Genomic DNA, 20782 nt, shown 5'->3' with positions numbered 1-20782 from the left:
TTCTCTCTCTCATGTAAGATCTGTGTATCCATCTGAGTTTTTCAGAGGTACACAAGTATTACTTTGATTTAAAATGTAGATTAAAGCAGTAAAGAGTTCAATTTGGCAACTAGAGACGAAGATCCCCAGGGATCAGGGGGCCTGAGGGCGGGGCAGACAGCACCTTCCCCCTGGGCCAGAGCGGGGGAAATGAGCCTTTTTCTGTGCTGCACTCAGTACTTAAAATTTATGGTACTTACAGTATATAAATAATATCTCAACAAAGTAGGTATTGGGTTTGTTTGTTTGCTTGCTTGCTTGCTTTTTGTTTTGTGTGAGGGCTGCTGTGAAGCATGAAAGGGAATACAGGTGAAGCGTTTCTGCTCAAGACGTTCCAAAAAACATCTGACTTGGAATGAAGGGCGAGAGGCTCTCTAGGCCAGGTCAGCCTCCCCCGGGAAGCTTAGTAAAACACTCCTCCGCCAGGGGGCAGTGTCGAGTCGGCCGGCCACCACGCTCGTTCTGCAGTCTCGGGCGTGGGCGTGGGAGGCGAGGAGCCCCGCAGTAGCGCGCCGAGCTACGCCCTGGAGCCCGCGAGTGGGAGGCGTTCACCTGCGGAGGGACCAGGAGGGGTGGTTCCAGCGCCACATCCCAGCGGCGGGCTTGGCTGCCCGCACTTGCGGGCGCGGCGTCGGGGAAGGGAGCCTGGGCTCTCGGGCACACGGTGACCTCCTCTGGCCCCGGCTCGCAGGCAACTCTGGGCCAGTCACCCGCCCCCGACTTGCGGAATGCAGAGGAGGGGAGGCAGCACCCGCCGCTGGACTGTTTCCAGGACCAAATGCGCGGCGGCCGGCCGCTGCCCGGAAGGAGCTGCTTCGGGCTGAAACCGAACCCGCCTCTCCAGCGCCAATTCCCAAACAAGGCCGGCAGATCCTCGCCGCAGCGCCTTTCCTCCCGGACCTGCTCCACTCCACATGTCCCCAACACACACGTAGAACTCAGAAATTTTCCTTTTGAATGACAAAAGAAGTATGGCCTAGAAATGTTCTGCTTAACCGTCCCTCGTACTAAAAAGGCAGCTCACCAGGCGTGGCTCGCCAGGGAGGGGGCTGCTAGGGGAATGACCCGGAATGCGGGGAGGGGAAAGACCAGCCACTGCTCGGCTTGCCATGGCCTAGGGGCCACCGGGGGCCCTCCGTCATCCCCTAACCGAGGCCACAGCCGGGGCCTCAGGGGACGCCTTCAGCGGCCCCGCCCGCGGATGCGCTGGTCTCCGGCCCTCTCCGCCGCACCTCCGCCCCGCCTGCGCAATTCCCTGGCTGGGGCAGCGAGGCGGCCGCGCTGAGGACACGCCGCCCGGCTCCTGCCTTCTGGTCGGGGCGGCTCGGGATCCACCCTCTTTGGGGGCTCTCGCAGGGCCGGAAGCCGCCGGCGGGGCAGGTGCAGCCCAGAGCAGCGCGCGGTGAGTCGGGCGGAGCAGCTCGGGAAGAGTTGCTGGGGGGTCCAGGGTGGGGAGGAAGCTAAGGGCAGAGAGGACAGTTGTTTCCATTCCTACATTTGCTAGCTGCTGGAGACTGTGGAGGCAGGCCGGGGAGCTGTGGCCGTGCACATTCTAGCTGGCAACTTTCCCCAAATTAGGGTCCGCCGGCTCTGAGGACCCACTTGCCTCTCTAGGGGAGACAGGAGGCTGGTGGTGACGTTTTCTTGGGAAGGGGAAGGGAGGTTGTGGGTATACTCCACTTCAGAGCGCTAGCTTTGGGCCCAGAGGCCTATATTTGAATCTTCTCCTACTACCGACTGCTGTTCTTGGGTGGTCCCTTTTCTTTACTGAGCCTCAGTTTTCCCATCTATTAAATGGGTATATAATGCTACCTCCCAGGGTTCCTGTGAGAATGAAACCAAAAGACGCTGCAAAATGCTGAGCACGGAACTGTGAGTACACATAGGTCCGCATTTAGCAGAGAAGAATCGCCACTTCTATCCTTGCGCGGTGCACTTTGGGCCAGGCCTGCCCTCTCAAGGGTGACAGGATGGCTTTCCTGCCCAGGAGTCACATGGGAGCACGTACAAGAGCAAAAGCCCTGTGGCCAAGGATGATCCTGGCGACCTTGCGGCGCTCTGGTTGGTGGCTGCCCTGGCCTTTGCTTGGTACCACGATATGGCAAGGACAATTGCAGGTTTCCTTAAGGACATCCTTCACCCTTCCTTCTTAAGCGTTATTTTTAACCCCCAGACACCTTCGCCTCATAAAAGTGGGAGCAGCTGTCAAAATTATTAACACCTGAAGACTCCCTGCTACAGAGCAGAGTTCCCATTTTGCAGGTGGGAACTGTGAGGTCACAGATGGTTACGTGATGTATCCCAGTTAATGGAGATAACTTAGTCTCTTCCACTCTCCCTTATGTGTGTTTAATGCTGTGTGTTGCATTCTCTGTTAATCAGAGAGTAAACATAGGCCCGTTTGGGCAGCCAGAGAAGGAGGCACCAGGGTCAGACATTGCAATGCTTTCAGGATGGGGCGCCCTACAGGGTTTACTGCGGCCCCCAGGGTTGACGTAAGGAAGAAATACGACACCAAATTCAGGAAAGCCACTCTCACCCTCTGCCCCTGGAATGGACCCTGGAGTTTGGAACAAGATCTTGCTCTTGAGGGAAATGGTCCTTGCGCTTTTCGAGCTGAAGAAGACGCCTTTGGCTGTTGCGCAGGGTCCCCCTTCTCCAACACTCCCGCCTACGCAGTCTTTAAAGCCTCCTCCGAATGCCGGATCCGGAGAAGGAACTGAATCTTGGGCCTGCCGCCTTTTCCCGTAAGCAGCGACCCGGTGGTCTTGTCAGGAAGTTTACGTTTGAAGGTAAAGACGGGTTTTTTTTGTTTGTTTGTTTTTTAATTTTATGGGGGTTTTTTGGAATGAGCCACAGCGATGGCTGCCATTCTGGACCATGCTCATTCAGTTGTGTCCCCAGAGCACGGTGCTCCGCGTACAAAGGGCGCCAGAGAAAGGTGGACCACCGAGAGCCAATCACTGATTCAGCGAGAAAGTAAAGTGTCTCTTCCCATCCTCTCGTCCCACGGATACCATGTCTTCCCCAGCTCCCCCCGCTCCCGGCCGTAGTGGTTTCCGCTTCGCTGTATCCCTGCCACTAAGATGGTCTGTCCCTGCTGCCTGCCGTCAGACATCCCCCGGCACACGCGCAGGATGCCCCTGTCTGTGGTTATCAGTACGCACTCCCCTGCCCCAGTCCTGTCTCCGCAGACCTGGGCGCTACCCCTTAATTCTAAAGCCCCCTGCTCCCCCACCCTCGCTGGGCTGTGGGACTTGCAGGATTTGGACCCTCGCGGGGCTCATTCTGTGCGCTTATATGCATAAATAGCAGGTTCGCATTCTGACTGGGTTTAGGTGAGTAGTTGCCACGCCCCATGGTGTGGGCTCCACCCCCTGGAACGCTGGCGAGAGGCGGCCACGAGGCCTCAGCCTTGCTGGATGAGCAGCAGGTGGGCCTCTTTCTGGAGAACTCCCGCACTTAATTCCAGTGCCCGCTATGTCGCCACCTCCTCCGGGGATCTCTGAATCTGTCCTTGACCCTGGCCCCGCAGTGGGCGCATCCAAGTGGACTGGATGAATCTGAATGGATCCCAGACCTGGGGGACTTAAGCCAGACAGGACAGAGAAGGAGTCAGAGCACCAGCGGCCAGTGCAGGGCGCAGCACAAGGCCTGGCACAGGGTGCTCTGAAAATGGGATTTGGGAGGGTGTCTTGGGGATCCAGGCAGTTTTTAAAGTCTGTCTTCACTGTAGTGAAGTACCCTGAAGTAGGCACTATTCTTATCCTCATTTTACAGAGAGATTAAGTGTTCTTTCACCATGACAGAGCAAGAATTTGAAACCAGGTCTACCCAATGCCGAAGCTTGTCTTAACCTCCTTATTATAAGCATATCCTGCAAAAGAAGCCATGTGAGCAAAGATGCTGAGATGAGAAAGAATGCAGAATAGAGGAGGAGACTACCGAAAAAAAAAAAAAACCAACAAAAACGTAGTTTCTGGAGCACCCAGCTCTGTCCACAAAGAGGCAGGAGTGAGGCTGGAGAGGATGCTGGGGACCCTGGAGAGCCTTGTAAGCCAAAACAGGAAAGGGGACTTGGTCCTGAGGGTGATGAGGACCAACCCCCCCCCCCGAGGTTTTATACAGGAGAGTAATGCACTCTTTCTGGCTGCAGTTAGGAGGGTGGGTGCAGGTTGGGGAGGGAAAGCAGAGAGGTAACTGCAGTCTACTTTAGATCTAGCTTCTCAAGGTGTTTCTCATTATACACACATAGAAAATGATTACTTTTGTATGACACACTGGGGTAATAAAGGGGGCTGTTTGCAACTAGAGGCAATCAATCCAGGGGCTCCAGACACCTGAAGACCCTGCACAGCCACCCCTAGGGCTGAAGACTCTCGGGCAACATGTACCCCAGTCACAGTGGACCTGGACTCAGTAACAGTGAAGGATGAAGAACAATCCTGGATTCAAAGGATGATTAGAGAGCTAAGTTAGTATCACATCATGAGGCATGAAGATGGAAGATAACACTTGGGTCTCTGGACTGAATAACTGGATAAACTAGTTCTCTCACTGCTGCAGGAAATATGGGGCCAGGGCTGGTTGATAGGGAAATTATGCCTTCTTTCTAGCTGCCCTGTGTTTGAGGGACGTGCAGAAGCCCAACACGCAGTGGATCAGGCTCTGGAGTCAGACTGAGTCCAACTACTGCTTTCATCAGCCTCCTGGTTCTGTTGCTTTGAGCAAAAAACTTGATCTCTCTAAACCTATCCATTCATCTACAAGATAGGGATAAGAATAGAATTATAGGTTTGTTATGAGAATAAAATGAAATAATGTACAGTGCCTGGAACATCATAAGTATCTAAAAATGGCAATTCTATTTGTTATTATTTATTATTATCAGTAAATCTGAAGCTCAGAAAAGAAATAATTTCAAAAATCATCGAAAGGAAATTGAAACCGTGAGAATAAATGAGATGACCCAAAGAGTGTGGATGATGAGAAGGGAGGAAGTTGAAGACCAGGAGCACTGACATTTCAGGGGTGAACAGAGGAAGGGGTGCCTAAGAAGATATAGAGAAGAAGGAGGAAGACCATCAGAGCCTGACGTCATGGAAGCCACATGTCACAGCTACACAGCTGATCTTCTTTCTCACTTCCTCCTCCCTAAGAGAACCTGATGTTGTGAGGATAAGCACTCTCTGGATGTCTGTGTGCCTCAAAGTAGCCCACAGCCCCAACTCCAAATCAGGAAGTGAGTCCCCACTGGAAATCCCATTTCCCTTGCCAGTGATTGGTTTAGGAAGGTGTATTTGATACCTTTCTGGCCAATGGGACTGAGTGGAAAGTCTGCTGGGGGACTTCTGGAAAAGATTCCTTTGATTTAAAGAAATGCACATGCAAATCAAAACCATGATAAGAAACCACTTCACACCCACTAGGATGACTGGAGTCAAAAAGCCAGACTAATAATGAATGTTGATCAGGATATAGGAAACTCAGAACCTTCATACTGCTGGTGGGAAGCCACTTGGAAAACAATCTGGCAGTTCTTCAAATGATTAAACACAGAGTTACCATATGACCCAGGAGTTCCATTCCTACGTATGTGCCAAGGGGAGTGGAAATGTTACGTCCACACAGAAACTTCTACACAAATGCTTATAGCAGCATTATTCATAATAGCCAGAAGGTTCAACTCAAATGTCCATCAACAGTTGACTGGATACACAAATGTCGTCTGTCCATAAAATGGAATAGTATTTGGCCATAAAAAAGGATGCAGTACTGATACATACTACGACATGGATAAACCTTGGAAACATTATTCTAAGTGAGAGAAGCCAGCCACAAAAGACCACATACTGTATGATCCCATTCATATGAAAGTCCAGAACAGGGAAATTGATAAAGACAGAAAGTAGATTAGTGGTCCCTTAGGACTGGGGTGGTAGCAGGGGGATGGGGAGTGATAAGTAAAGGATATGAGGTTTCTTCTTGAAGTGATGAAAATGTTCTAAAATTGCTGATGGTGATGGTTGCACATATCTGTGAATAGACTAAAAACCAGTGCACTGTACAAATTAGTGAATTATATGATACGTTAATTATATCTCAATAAAACTGTTAAAAAAGAAGTAACAACAAAAAAAGACATATGTAAAAAATACAGACTCTTCTTCTCAACGTTGTTTGGTTGGGATGCGGGGAGTGTACCAGCCATCTTGCTACCAGCATGAGGGAGATGTCTGCACAAGGAGACCGGCAGAGTCGCGAGGATCACGGAGAAGCAGCAGAGGAGCCCTGGCAGTAGCAAGCTCTGCTTGTCTTGTTACGTGGCAGGATGAATTGTTTATGCCAGACTGAATCAGAGTTTTTGTTGTTGATGTTATTTCCAAATAACTAAGTACTTTAATCACCAAGAGGTTTAATATAGGAAAGTGGCTTCTTATGAAAACCTCAAGGGTGCTAGATGGTCAGGCTCAAGCTGACCCTCCAGGAATGACTCTTAGAAGCAGCAAAACTGACCCACTATGGGAGCTACCACCTCTCCCCCCCGTGTCAGGAGTCGGGGACACAGCAGGCCACCCCTGGAACTACTGAATTCAAGAACATGGTACATTACTTGTGTTCCAAGGATCGGAAAGCCGTAGTCAAACCATCATAGCTGCCTTCAGCAACCACGAAGCTGGTGAATGAACCTGGAACTCTGCTTCAGGAAACTCACCCATCTCCTTGACCTTACTTGCCAGCAGAAAACAAGGCAGCAGGAGGATGGCTTTCCTGACTTCCATCCTTCCAGATATCTCCCCCCAATGCCCATGCCCTTTGCTCTCTATTCCCGCTTGCATCTCTGCTCTTCTATCTGGAACCACTTTTCCTCCTGCCTGCTACGTATTTGTGTACATGTCTACATGTGTATATACATATGTATCTCCTTTTGAGTGTTCTGGGGGTCTGCTTGTGAAGGCCTTTCACGCTTAGTTTACCTGAAAATATCTTTGTTTTGCCCTCATTCTTGGATTGTTTTCCTTAGACATAGAAGATAGACTGTTAGTTATTTTCTCTTCTTTTTCTCTTGTGTTTGTTTTAGTTTCTGTGGGAAAGAGGGCAGCATGTGTCTGGGTCATTTGATAGTTCCCTTTCCCCACAGGGTGGATGAGATCGTGGGCCACAGCCAGGGCCTAGAAGACCTCCCATCACGGAGACAGTGGAAGAAATCAGAACGATGGGACACATGGTCAAGGTGGAAAAGCAGGTGAGTGTGGCGTGGAGTTTTGCTGGTGTGGCAGAGTTGGTCATTTGTCAAGAAGCTCTGGAAGGCCTCGGGGACGAGGACAAGGGGAGGGTACGCTTCTCAGGCCACAGCCCAGAAATGCCCCTGCCCCCTAGGGAGGCACAAGCAGTGACCACACATCCCCTGTCCGACTGACCTGTAGTGATTTCCTTTTAGCATATGAATCTTGTTATCCATGAAGGCCTGTTGCCTACAGCTGCTTCTGATACCAAATTATCAGAGTTTAGAATGGGAAATAGAAGCCCGCAGAAAAAGAATCTAAACAGGGAATCCGATACTAAGTCATCAGGTGAACTGGAAAGATGGGCTATAGTTCGGTCTTCCAGGGAGGACTCTGAACACCCAGAAGTGACTCACCGGAGGAGTTACCATTTGTGTGGCAGTTAGGCAAGTGTAAAGGCTACCTTAGAACTCAGTCGGATTTAGTGACACAGCAATATTGCTGAGAATCAGGATGAATCAGGATGCCACCATAACTGCAGTTGCCCCCAAAGCTGGACTGGACACTGGAAAGCTGCTGCAGGAAACCCCATGAATCCATGCTCTTGTTTGCCAGGAGGAAACAATGAAAACTGCAGGAATAGGGCTTGTGTCACATCTGCTTTCTAAATTCTTTAAATCTAATGTGCATAACCCAACTTCAAGGGATCTACAAAATGTAGCTTTTTGTTTCCCAGCCTTTTATAGTATGCAAAGAGACTCTGGAAGGAGATCAGAATCGTGGAGAGATCCCTGTTGTCAAATGGCAGGCAGTGTAGGGGCCTGAAGTGGCCACTGGTTTGACAATTAGAAAAACAACAAGGCTCTAGAGAGGGCAGTGGTGGTGAGAAAAGCCAAACTGTATTGCGTAGAACAGTTAACAAGGCATGAGGACTGAATTCTGTGAATGTGGATGGCTTGAGGTTTCCTGTGAAGGGAAGAGGAGACGGAGGCAGTGGCTAGAGGGCACATCCAGTCTCAAGGAGAGTTTGGGCTGGATCTTTCTCTGAGAATGGTAGAGAATCAAACACGTTTATGGATGGAAGGGGAAGTTCCAACTGAAGAGAACAGAGAGAGCAAGTAGATACATAAAGGACGGAGAGCTTGCAGCTGGTGGAAGGGATGCTTGCTTTCCATAGAAAGATGTTCATGATATTTTGCTAAGTGACAAAAGAATATTATAAAGCAAACATTGTATGATTCCTTTTCTGGTTTAAAAATATGTGATACTTTAAAAACACTCACTGAATTGTTGGATAGCCTTCATAGAGACAAAACTCAATTCCATTGTTGCAAGGGCGGCACCACTGAGCTGGAGCAGCACAGCCAATGGCATTGGCTTGGGCAGGATAAGAGTGGGAGAGGGTGGGATGGAGGATGGCTGACTTGTACTCTCCATTTGGCCACAGACTGGCTCGCTCCATAGGCCTCACACTCAAGTCATGATCTCAACTCAGCCACCTTTCCAAGCAGGCTGCCGACAGTTCTTGAACCAGCTTCAGAAGCCTAGGCATAGCATCTCCCCATCCCATCCACCCTCAACAATCCTGGAGACATCCAGGTTTCCATAGTAGTCTGGGGCCACATCCCGAAAAGGCACTGATGTGATTGCAGTACAGTCCCCTGATGTGTCCTGTTACCCCCAAATCATGGCCACAAAGTTTCACTGACCAAGGCTGTCTCATAAGTACAAGACTTCCTTGAAAATAACTTGATATGGCTTAAACTAACTTAGCTTTTCTCAAACTCCATATTATCTCTCAACATGACAATTTATTATGCCAACCATATGAGTGTATGTATATATGATATTTATACATATATACATATGTATATAAATACTCTATCCTGTGTTATTATTGTATGTGCATTTAAGTCTGGGACCATTTTTAATCATATCATTGGCTTCAGGCTTTTCTTTTATTTTTGGGGGGAAGTGGTGCCTAATTATGTGAATTCAGGCTGAGAAACCTATATGAGGGTAGGCTCATGGACCTAGCTGATAAACAACAGTAAAAGGGTAAATAAGTTTTAGTATATTCATCCAATGAAATAACACATTGCAGTGAAAGGCTATGCATCTGAGAGGATTAACCCTGCACCGGAAACTGTAATGGAAAACTCCCCTGAAGCAGCTGTCTTGCAAGACAAGACTGTGCTGATTCTCTTCAGGGCCACCCCCACCACTCCTTTTGCTTCCAGGCATATAATTAGACTCAAGTCCCCACAGGTCCCTAAAGGTGAGGTATAACCCACAAGGACATGTGCTACACACCAAAAAACTGCATGATTTTCCCAGTTTATACAGACAGTGAGCTGGGGAATATGAGATTGGAATGTTAGAGTGGAGTGTTATGTAAAACCCGCTCACCAGCCGCAGGAAGGTGCAAAGCACACAGTTCTCACCATGACACATCCCTCCCACCCTTGCAGCCTCACCCCACCCATCCTGGAAGAGAAGAGAAGGACCATGACCCACCTTTACCAGTACTTTTCCTAGTTCCCTGGATCAGACCAGCTTGTCATATGCCCAGCCCTGAACCAATCAGTGTGGCCAATGGAATGAGAAATGTTATTTGGCTTAAACCATTGAGGGTCGATACCTGGGTCTGGGGATAGGATCAGATCCCAAGCTGCATAGCTGAAAATTGGTGGTAGAGGGTGAGAAGTACAGTTCTCAGGAGGAATTCGGTGTGCTGTTACCTGGAAAGGGAATAGATGGTGGGCACTAAACAGATGTCCCCTGGCTGAATTTCCTGTTGCTGCAGAGGGAAAGCAGTGCAGACTTAGGATCCAGGCTTGTTCTGTAATGACTCACATCAGGGCAGGGCAGGCTGGGTTTCTGTGTTCTCAATCAGTGTAATGGATTTGATATTTTATTCTAACCATGTAAAAGCTCTGTACTTATAGAAACATTTCAAACACATGCATAAATGTATCTAGACAGTTGGACTAAACCAAATCCCGTTTATTTTTATAGCCAGTCAAAGTGCTGATTTGGAGGCTGTCCTAGTGCTGGAGGAGGGGATGTGGTCGCTGGTTGACTCCAAGCTGGACCCAGGAAACTGAAAGCCCATCCCCAACCCCATCCTTGGAATGTGTGCTCCGCTTGCCTTCCTGAGGCCAGAAGCTGCCCAAGGACACAGCTTTGAGACAGTCGTGTGGTGTTGAGACCATCTGGATGGCATACAGGATGAAGCCCAGTTAAGGGCTCTATATAAACTTTAAGATTCTGGCAGGCGGGTGCGGAGATCTGTTCATCTTGTAGCGGCCACCCAAGACAAGCTTGGTAAGTATGTTCTCTTGCTTATTAAACCTGCCACCCACCAATCTGCAGTAGTCTGCCTCTTTCTTCAGTCTCTCCCTGCCTTTTGCCTTTGGGGCCAGTTCAGAAGCTCCCAATGAGGTTGTGAACTAATACCTAGAGTGTCTGGAGCAACTTGATTTTATTATTTGTGCCTCAACTAGAAGTGGTAACAGCAACCTCCCACTGATCACCTGTACAGGCAAGCTCTGTATACTAAGTGCCCTCCACGCATCAGCTCTAAACCTCCCTCAACCCTATGAGCTTGATATCATCTGACTTTCCCGACAAGGAACCCGAGGTTTGGGGATACAGGCAGCTTGCCCGAGCTAACACAGCTAATAATGGCAGAGCTGGGCTCTGAACCAGGCCTGCTGGACTGTGAAGTTTGTTCTCTGTGATGGGTACCATGCTTTCCCCCTACCCCTAACCCCAACCCACACCCCCACCCCATCCTGCAGCCTGCATATTGGCTATTAATGAAAAAAAAATTCAGATTCAACCTTTGCAACCTAGTGCTAAGTTTTACCTCATCTTCTATCTGAAAACTCTACTCTAAAATTCAGGATATTCACTGGCTCTGGAAAAATAGTCCGTATGATTCAGTTGCAACGTTAGAGCAGAGGCTGCAAAATTTATCTTTTCAGCTCCATGAGGTTTTAGTATCAAGAGGCTCCTTTTCAGCATCTGCCAGATTCCTATTCTGTTGCTTCACTCTGTCGTGTCTCCTCTGTTATGACCTGATATCATGCCTGCGAACAAAAGCTGTTTAAGGTCAGCCTTTAAAATATCAAAGTTGAGAAGTCAGGGAACAGTTGCCGTGTGTCTCTGGGGGAGCAGCAAACACAGTCAGCCTTGTTTTTCCGTTCACCCGAGATAATACATTGGTGTTGATAAAAAATGTCCATCATGCAGTGGGCTCGTGTTCCTACTGGTCTTTGAGTTATAGGAGTGAGAATCCCCATCAGGAGGAGTCTGCTGAGGCTGCTGTAACAGGATACCCCAGGCTGGGTGGCTTATAAACAACAGAGCTTTATTTCTCACGGTTCTGGAGGCTGGACGTCTAAGATCAGGGTGCCAGCATGATGAGGGCCCTCTCCCTAGCTCAGAGCCCGCACTTTCTCACTGTGTCCTCACATGGTGGCAGGGGTGAGGGAGCTCTTTTACAAATGGCTGGTGTCTCTTTTTCAAGAACACCAATCCCATTCGTGAGGGAACCACCCTCATGACCTAAGCAGCTCCCAAAAGTCCCACCTCCTGGTACCATCACATTAGGATTTCAACATATACATTTGGGAAGGGGTTGGGCACAAACATTCAAACCATAGCGGTAAGTTTCCATCACCTTCCAAAAGGGAGGTTCCAGGATGTTGGAAACTTGGAGGGAGTGACTGGAGACAGTGGGGTCAAATGTAGTTCATTTTTGCAGAGAAATGGATGGAAGCTGTTGAGGTTCCTAAGTTTTCAGAAGTGTAAGAACCAGGCTGCAATGCTGGTTTGTGGATAGGAGCTGGTGAATAGGATGGGGCTGTGAGACCCAGATATGGAAGGTACCCTCATCCTACTTGCACATGTCATATATAGACACTTAACAAAATGTCATATTAGCAAATGTATTTAGCAAATGTCAAATTTAAACACTTAGCCAACATGGTTAGCAAGCAACTGGGTTACTCAACAGACGCCTCAGTTTCCCCATCTGTAAAATGGAGATAATAAGGCTCACTGTCCCAGACTGTGGAAAGGGTTAAATGAGATCTGTATGTAAAGTTCCTGGCATTTAGCAGGGCTTAGTAAATAGCTGCTATTTTTATCAACATTTTGAGTTTGTTCAGACAATTAAACATATAATTTACATTATAATGACTAACAAATGTTATCCTCAGCAGATGCAGATCTGTGGAACCAGAATAGCATCTGTAGCAGCTGAAGTCATCCTAGGCTCTTGGCCCAGTGTCTTGGGAGCCATTTGAGATGAAGATGGCAGCCAGGGTGCTGTGGGGCAGCCTCAGCCTCCTCCGCCTGGCTGTGGTGTCTCCTTCCGCAGACAGGCTATGTGCACCCCGATGAGTTCTTCCAGTCACCCGAGGTCATGGCAGGTAAAGTTCCCCATGTGTGGTTAAGATAAGTTGCAACAAAGTCTGATTGAAGAGCTGATTGGATATTTAGTGTGGAGGGAGAAAAAAATGCAGGTAAGCAGTAAATCCACCAGCCTCTCTGGCATAAGAACTTAGGAGTGGGGCTTCACATCTCCTTCCTGAATGGTGACATTGACCTTCTAAATGATACCAGTGAAATGCCAGCCTCTTTGATGTTTTCCTGCTGATACCAACAGTACAGGTCATTCAGAATGAAAGGTGATTTGGGCTTCTCAGTGGAAGGATTTTGGAGTTGGGCTTCCCCAGTGGTTGCAGAAGCTTACACAGGGATGTAATATAAAATAATGAAACTTTTCTTCCATACGTTCATGTGATGGCTGGCGGAACCCAGACCTAGAATGCTCACTTGTTAGAACTTATCTTCTACGTGGTATAGGACATATCATGAAGTTGGTTGCCAGATACCTTGAGGCTTTTCAGATACTGTGATCACGAGGCTTCCTCCTCATGGTTCAAGATGGCTGCTTGAGCTCCAGCCATCAAGTCTAAAACTAAGTCTTTCCAGCCACCAGAGAAGAGATGGGCATGCCTGCTCTCTTTAAGGGCTTATTTTGAAAGTCATACTTTTTGCCCATTTCCATCCCATTGGTCAGAATGTATCATGTGACCACACCTAGCTGCAAAGGGAAGCTGAAAAATATAGTCTTTATATGTGACCAAATGCCCAGCTAAAGAGACCAAGGAAGAAGGAGCAAATGGATACTGGGGAGACATCAGCTATCTCTGCCACAGGGCTCAACAGGTGGATTTGGTTTTAAAGCTGAAAGGCCCAGTCTTCTTTTCTACCCCTGTTTTTTTGTTGCTGTTTTTTTAACCTGAGCCAGTAAAAAGCAGCCAGATTGATCTGATCTTAGATTTTCTATTTCCCTTTCACCTTCTGACATAGAGAAAACTGCCAAAAGGCTGGAGGAGTAAGATGGAGATGTAAAGAGCCTTAAACAATCAGCAGTGTTATCAAGTGTGCGATGCTGTGGGGCTTGGAGCTAAGATGCAGAAATTAAGAGTTTATCTCCCTCACCCTTACCCTTCAGAGCTCTGGGACAGTGGGGCACAGGGTCATGACTAGCCCCAGGCAGCAAGTAATTTTAATATAATTTTACTGCTTGAATACACTCTTCTTATTAAAAAAAAAATCCTAAGAATTGTTTTGTCTATAAAACTAAAGTCACTTGTGACCATAACCACAGTTGCTCATTCTCCTCCCCCATCCTCGTGCTGCCTGTCCAATCAGGCAGTCACAATCACAGAGGTGCATGTTTAACTCTGACTTTGGAACTTTAGAACTCCTAGAAGAGGAATGCAGCCTCCCACTGCTCCTCCCCAGCCATCTTGTCCAGGGCACGTTCTCACCTCACTTCCCAGGTGTGGGGCCTTGGAAGGGCAGAGCTCCCCTGATTCATTTCTGCTGCGTAACAAACCATCAGAAATCTAGAGCTTAAAACTCTTAGCTCACATTTCCGTAAATCAGAAGTCCAGCCTGGGCTCTCTGTTCAGGGTATCACAAGGTATGGGCTGATTTCTTGTCTGGAAGTTCTGGGGGAAGTCTGCTTCTAAGCTCATTCTGGCTGCTGGACAATTTTAGTTTATTGAGGCTATAGAACTAAGTCCCATTTCCTTGTTTGCTGTCAGCCAACGGCTGCTCTCAGCTCATAGAGGCCACCCACATTCCTTGCCAATGGCCCCCTTCATCTTTGAGGGGGTTGTTTGTTTTAGTTGATTTACAACATTAGTTTCAGGTGTATAGCAAAGTGATTCAGATATATATATGTATCTGAATATATATGTATGTATGTGTATGTGTGTGTATGTATGTGTGTATATATATATATATACACACATACATACACACATATATATATATATATACTGCCGATTCTTTTCTATTAAGGGTTATTACAAGATATTGAATATAACCCCTTGTGCTATACAGTAGGTCCTTGTTATTTATCTGTTTTACATATAATAGTATGTGTATGTTAATCCCAAACTCCAAATTTATCCCCACCCCCCCTTTTCCCTTTGGTAACCATAGTTTGTTTTCTTTGTCTGTGGGTCTATTTCTGGCTTGTAAATAAGTTCATTTGCATCATTTTTTTAGATGCCACATACAAGTGATACCATTTGATATGTCTTTGTCTGATTAACTTAGTATGATCATCTCTAGGACCATCTATGTTGCTGCAAATGGCATTATTTCACTCTTTTTATGGCTGAATGATATTCCATGGTGTATATATACCACATGTCTTTTTTATCCAGTCATCTGTTGATGGACATTTAGGTTGTTTCCATGTCTTGGCTATGGTATATAGTGCTGCTATGAACAATGGCCCCCTCCATCTTTAAGCCAGCAAATCCTTCTCGTCTTTGATGTCCTCTTCTGCCACCAGGTGGAGAAAACTGATTTAAAGGGCTCCTGAGATTTTGTCACGCGCACCCAGGTTATCTCCCTATCTTAGGATCAGCTGTCCCCGGCAACGTGACCTAATCACAGGAGTAAAATCCATCATCTTCCCAGTCCCAGGAATTATGTTGGGGCTTGGACAGTAGAGGGCTGGGAAACCATGATGGCCATCCTAGAATTTTGTCTATCACATTCTCTGAGCTTGGACCTGGCTCACCCCTGCTTCTCTCTCTGCAGAGGACGTCCTGGGCATAGAGGCTGCACGGCCATGGGAGTTTCACCCCAGCAGCCCCTGCCGCACGGTGGTCTTCCCACTGCTGACCTCTGGCTCTGCCTTCTGGCTGCTCAGGCTCTGGGAAGAGTCGGGGGCATGGCCTGGCCCAGTGAGTGGCTACGTGCTGCTGGTGGGGCCCCGACTCCTCCTTACTGCCCTCTCCTTTGCCCTGGACATGGCTGTGTACCACCTGGCCCCATGCTGGGGGGCGGAGCGCTGGAACGCCCTGGTCCTGCTGTCTGGTTCCTATGTCACCTTGGTCTTCTACACAAGGACCTTCTCCAATGCCATCGAGGGACTGCTCTTTGCGTGGCTGCTGGTACTGGTATCCCCCCGTGCAGCCTGGACCCCTATACCCATGAAGCCTGCTCCAGGACCGTGGTGGCAGAGCTGGCTTCTTGGGGGCATTGTGGCTGCTGGCTTCTTCAACCGGCCCACCTTTCTGGCCTTTGCTCTAGTCCCCCTCTTCCTCTGGGGAACTTATGGAGCCACAAACTCCAGCTTGAAGTCACTGACCAAGGAAGCCCTGGTGTTGCTCCCAGGGGCGACCCTCACAGCAGCAGTGTTTGTGGCTGTGGACAGCTGGTATTTCTCCAGTCCATCTAGATCCAGTACCCTTGTCCTTACACCTGCCAACTTCTTGCACTACAACCTGGATCCTGTAAACCTGGCGAGGCACGGCACGCATATGCGGCTCACTCACCTGGCAGTCAATGGCTTCCTGCTCTTTGGGGTGCTGCACGCCCAGGCCCTGCAGGCTGCGTGGCAACAGCTACAAGCCTGCCTCCAGGCCTTCGCACCAACAGGCTTCCCGAGGATGCTGGGCGCCCGGAGCCTTTGGTCCTGCCCCAGGTCTCACCTCCTGCTCCTCTACTTCATGCCCCTGGCCCTGCTGTCTGCCTTTAGCCACCAGGAGGCTCGGTTCCTGATCCCTCTCCTGGTCCCCCTAGTTCTGCTTTGTAGTCCACAGAGCCAGCTCGTGCCCCACAAGGGCACTCTGGTCCTCTTCAATGCCCTGGGTGCCCTCTTCTTTGGCTGCCTGCACCAGGGGGGCCTACTGCCTGGCCTGGGGCACTTGGAGCAGGTGGTTCACACTCCCATGCTCCCGCAGGTACCTACCCACTACACGCTCCTCTTCACCCACACCTACATGCCCCCCCGGCACCTCCTACACCTCCCAGGCCTGGGGTCGCCTGTGGAGGTGGTGGACATGGGTGGGACTGAGGACCGGGTCCTGTGCCAAGCCCTGAACAGCTTCATCAGACAGCCGGCCTGCCAGGTGGCTGGTGGGCCATGGCTCTGCCGTCTTTTTGTGGTGACCCCTGGCACCGCCAGGCCCGCTGTGAAGAAGTGCAGCTTCCCCCTCAAGAATGAGACACTCATCTTTCCTCACGTGACCCTTGAGGACCCACCATCCCTGTCCTCCCTGCTGAGTGGGGCTTGGAGGGACCTTCTCAGCCTTCACATCCTGGAGCTGGGGGAGAAGCCTGACAATATGACAGGAAGTCCACTGCCCAAGATTCAGCCATAGGTGAAGGTACCACTCTGTCTACATGGGTAGCTGGATGAGGACAGAGCCCTGACTCTTTTCCTTTCCAGAATTCCCACCGCTGTCTCTCCTGTGCACAGTCTTCAGCTGCTTCACCTTCTGAGTAAACTGACACCCATTTTCCCTCAAAGACCAAAGATCTGACCAACCACAGTCCTGATGCCAAGGTCCCCAAAGAATTGATATAATCAACAATGCCAAATGTCTGTCCCTGCCCTATTCCTTCCAGCCACTGTGATGTTTTAAATATATAAATAGTACCTGGGTGTGAAAGGAGACAATGATCTCCTAATGACATTCCTGAACGACCTCTCCCATACCTTCCAGGATGCCTTACCTCTTGCTGGCATGACAACCCTTAGGCCTCCTAGGTAACTGGAAGGAGGCAGTGTAGTGACGTAGAAAGAGCAGGTAGCTCAGATTCAGGGCACCTACTTCTAGTCCCTGGTCTGCTTACACTGGTTATGTGAGCTTAAGAAAGCCCCTTTCCTTCACCCAGCCTTAGTCTTCCAATCTGTAGGATGGATCAGAGCGTCTCTGAAGTGTCTGCCAGCACAGGAACACTGTGTCGTTCCTTAGCCTGCAGCATGTGTCCCCTGGCTAGAAAGGCATGTCTCTCTCAAAGCTCTTTAAGTATAGAAGTAGGTGTGGTGGTGTATTTTATGGCACTTCTGTGCCTGCTGTCTCATCGCTGTCTCTGGAACTTTTCTCCACACCCAGTCTCCTCTACTCCTGTCCTGAGAGAAGTAGTGGAACACTTCTCCATCTCACCTTTCAGAGATCGGGGAACCCAGATGTTCTCCCTCCTCTGCCAGCCCCAGGGGAAATGGAGACACCAGGCTCAGTCAGCATCGGTGGCCCTTGAGCACAAATCCTTAAGTGTGGTCTTGTTACTTTCCAAGCCCCTGTCTGAAGCTCCTCTTCATAAGATGGAGAGCAAACAACCCCTGCTGCCCTGGTGGAAGCCATCACACCTGGGCACGCTGCTCCCTCTGACACAGGGCACCCCAACTGGGACCCTCAGGGACTGTGGCACCAAGCCTGTCCTCATTCTGCCTCCTCACAGCCTTGACATCTCGTGAGAAGAGATGCCCAGGCCAGACAGTAGTGTGCTGGAGGTCAGCACAGAGCAGGAGACCAAACCTGTACGAATGACCAAACCTGAGCACTTTTCTAGCCCTTACTTCTGCTGCCTGAAGCCTGTGTCACCTGAAAGTTCCACTCCCACAAGTAAGCTGCCCTGATGCTGCTGCTGGGGTCTTAGTGCCACACGTTCCTCAGGACTCCAGCCCCTAGGGAGAGGAGTCAGTGGTATGCTGGTAAATGTTTAGCAGCCCCTTCTCTGGGGCAGAACAGCCCCAATTTGTAGCACTTGTCAGTTTCTGTGCTGTCAATACCCTCACCATGGCCACTTTCAAACTACTAAAATTATATTACCGAACTCTGAGTTGGGAGGAGATGCCAAGGGCCTCTCTCCTGAGTCAGTGTAAGCTGGCTGTAGCACACTCTGGAGAGTTCCCTCTTTTAGACTCTCTAGTACCCGTTCATGGTAGTTCCTTGTTCTTGTGGTTTATGTTTCTGTTTTGACCCTTAGATTGTCTTCCTACTGCTACTGGGCACCTGATAAGCACTTACTTGTTTACTTTGAAGCCAAAGATGGCTTTTCTGACTAACACTTAAAAACCAAGTGCCACTTGGAGACATCCTAGACTCTAAAAGTCCCAAATTCCTCTGGGATTCTTGGGACTTCTGTCTCTTCCCTCCCCAAGCTGGGTTCACAGCCTCAGAATTCCCTGGAGGAACAGCTGGCATAGCAGTCCACATAGATTGCAGTGGTCTGAGCTCTATCAAATTGATCTATAAAGTGTTGATATCTAGATTTGTGTGGCATTAAGGGGTGATTTAGAATTGCCCTGCAGGGTAGCGGAGTTTGTTGCTTCTCTGCTTCACTTTCTGGCAAAGCTTAGAAGAGCTTGAAAGGCATGCTGGGAGATTGCTGCCACTGGGGATGGTGGGAAGAATTTGTCCTGTTTCTTTGATAACAGGGTAACTGCTGAGATGACAAGCCAGTGACTACAGTGGAGGCTTCCCCAATGAAGCAGGGAGGCATCCAAATCACCTCTAGCTGGAGCAGAAAATGCCCAGTTTTCTGTCTCTGCTCTCAGACTTCTACAAAAATGGAGAGAACTTAGTCCTTACTTCTTCCACAAAAATATAAACAACTGCCTCCATCTCCTGCTTTCCTTCCTTTCTTACCAAATGGTCAGTTTGTCTAGAAGCTTCATTATTTCCTGCACTGTTTATATTGAGGGTAGGGGGTCTGGCTGGGGACTGTGAACATTCTGCCGCTGACACCCAGTTCCAGAGAGTCAGATTGACACCAATGAGGCAAACAAGGCAGTAGAATGAACAAGCTCCTAGGGCTCCTCACTGCCAAGCTCACAAGAGAATCCAGGGAATTGCCTTTGGTCTGGGAGAGGGAGGATACTAAACTAGAACTTTGGTCATGAGAAGAGTAGGACACTGGCCTCAAAGAGGATATTAAATAGAAGCACCTCTGATGGGAAGACTGGAGAACGGGCTATCAAATCAGAACTTTCACCGTTAGGAAAGTGGAAGAAAAGCTACTTTTACTTTTCTATCCCTGGGGAGGGGGTGTCTCTGGCTCTATCCGGCTCCCTCTGTGACTGGTGGAGAAGTTAGAGTATAAGTTCTAATGCTCACCAGCCTAAAAGCTTCTCCTGTGGCTTTGAGCTTTCTAGACTGCATGATTGTGTAGCCTGATTAAAGGGGATCAGAAATTCAGGAGGAAGCCTCAAATGACAGCATTTGTATACAATGGATTTCCTAATCATGGGTCTATTAGCTGTACCAGTCTTTAGATTGGATCCCAGACCCTCTAAAATAGGGACTAGGAATCCAGGTAGCTTGTTCCAGGTTAGGCAATAGTCCTAACGCCCAGTGGCAGGGAAAGGAGGCAGTGAAGGCCAGGGTAAATGCTGCAGCGAGCTATGATTAAGGACTTGGGCTCTGGAGTTAAACCTGTATCATATCCCACTCGGTAAGGCCTTGGGAAACTTAAGAAGTAGCCTGCACTTCCTCATGTGAAAGTGGTTGGAAGCAGTGAGATAACCCACACAAAGTGCAATTAGCAAATGCCAGCACAGAAGTACTCAATATGTGTTAAACTAGTATTATCAGAGGCCTACAGTCCCCAGAATCATAATCCACCTTGCCCGCTAAGTTCCACTCATACTGAAACCATGGGTAATGAGTCCCATCCATTTTACCTGCCTCCACCAATCAAGGTCATTTTAAGACTTGCACGTCCTTCAAGCAGCATGAAGCCTAAACAATGTTTGCTGGAGTTGTTTTCCAGGAACTTGCAGTCAGCTGTGTCTAATTCAAGCTGAACTAGTTAAGACTGGATAGGACCACTGACCCTCCAACTAGGCATGCGCCAGAGTCTGCTCTGACCTTTTGACATCAGAGGGCTGAAAACTCCACCCTCAGCTGGTGCTGAGTCTCCATTTTCAATGTGCAGAAGCCTGTAGCTTAGTTACAACTGTGTAGAACTAGATAACCACACCTTTCTCCAATTACCTTTCCCCACACCCCCCACCCCCTCAGACGGCCTTGCTTCTTTATAAATAACCTTGCCTTGGGGAAGAGTCTGAGATTAGTTCTCCCCTCTCCTTGCTCGGCTGCCTTGTGAATAAACTCTCTTTGCTGTAAACCTCTGCATCGCAGCATTTGGCTTGATAAGTGGGGAAAAGAATCTGGTCCAGT

The 20782-nt window shown here is 48.9% G+C and overlaps 1 protein-coding gene across 2 annotated transcripts; it reads left to right on the top strand.

Moving 5' to 3' along the window:
- Positions 1 to 553: 553 nt before the first annotated feature.
- Positions 554 to 20729, top strand: PIGZ (phosphatidylinositol glycan anchor biosynthesis class Z). Of its 2 annotated transcripts, none has more exons than XM_032481507.1 (6): positions 554 to 1441; positions 2686 to 2831; positions 7181 to 7285; positions 10284 to 10592; positions 12497 to 12706; positions 15408 to 20729. In XM_032481507.1, exons 5-6 carry the CDS (start codon positions 12700 to 12702, stop codon positions 16973 to 16975), a joined length of 1575 nt encoding a protein of 524 aa, XP_032337398.1. In that variant the 5' UTR covers positions 554 to 1441; positions 2686 to 2831; positions 7181 to 7285; positions 10284 to 10592; positions 12497 to 12699; the 3' UTR covers positions 16976 to 20729. The 2 variants fall into 2 exon arrangements, with proteins under 2 accessions (XP_032337398.1, XP_032337393.1); XM_032481502.1 differs by having other exon boundaries at positions 12494 to 12706.
- The last annotated feature ends 53 nt before the right edge of the window (positions 20730 to 20782 follow it).

Source organism: Camelus ferus, chromosome 1 (genome assembly GCF_009834535.1).
Source record: "Camelus ferus isolate YT-003-E chromosome 1, BCGSAC_Cfer_1.0, whole genome shotgun sequence".
Taxonomy (NCBI): Eukaryota; Metazoa; Chordata; class Mammalia; order Artiodactyla; family Camelidae; genus Camelus; species Camelus ferus.
Note: the sequence above shows the minus strand (reverse complement) of the source record. Positions and strands in the feature narration are given on the sequence as shown.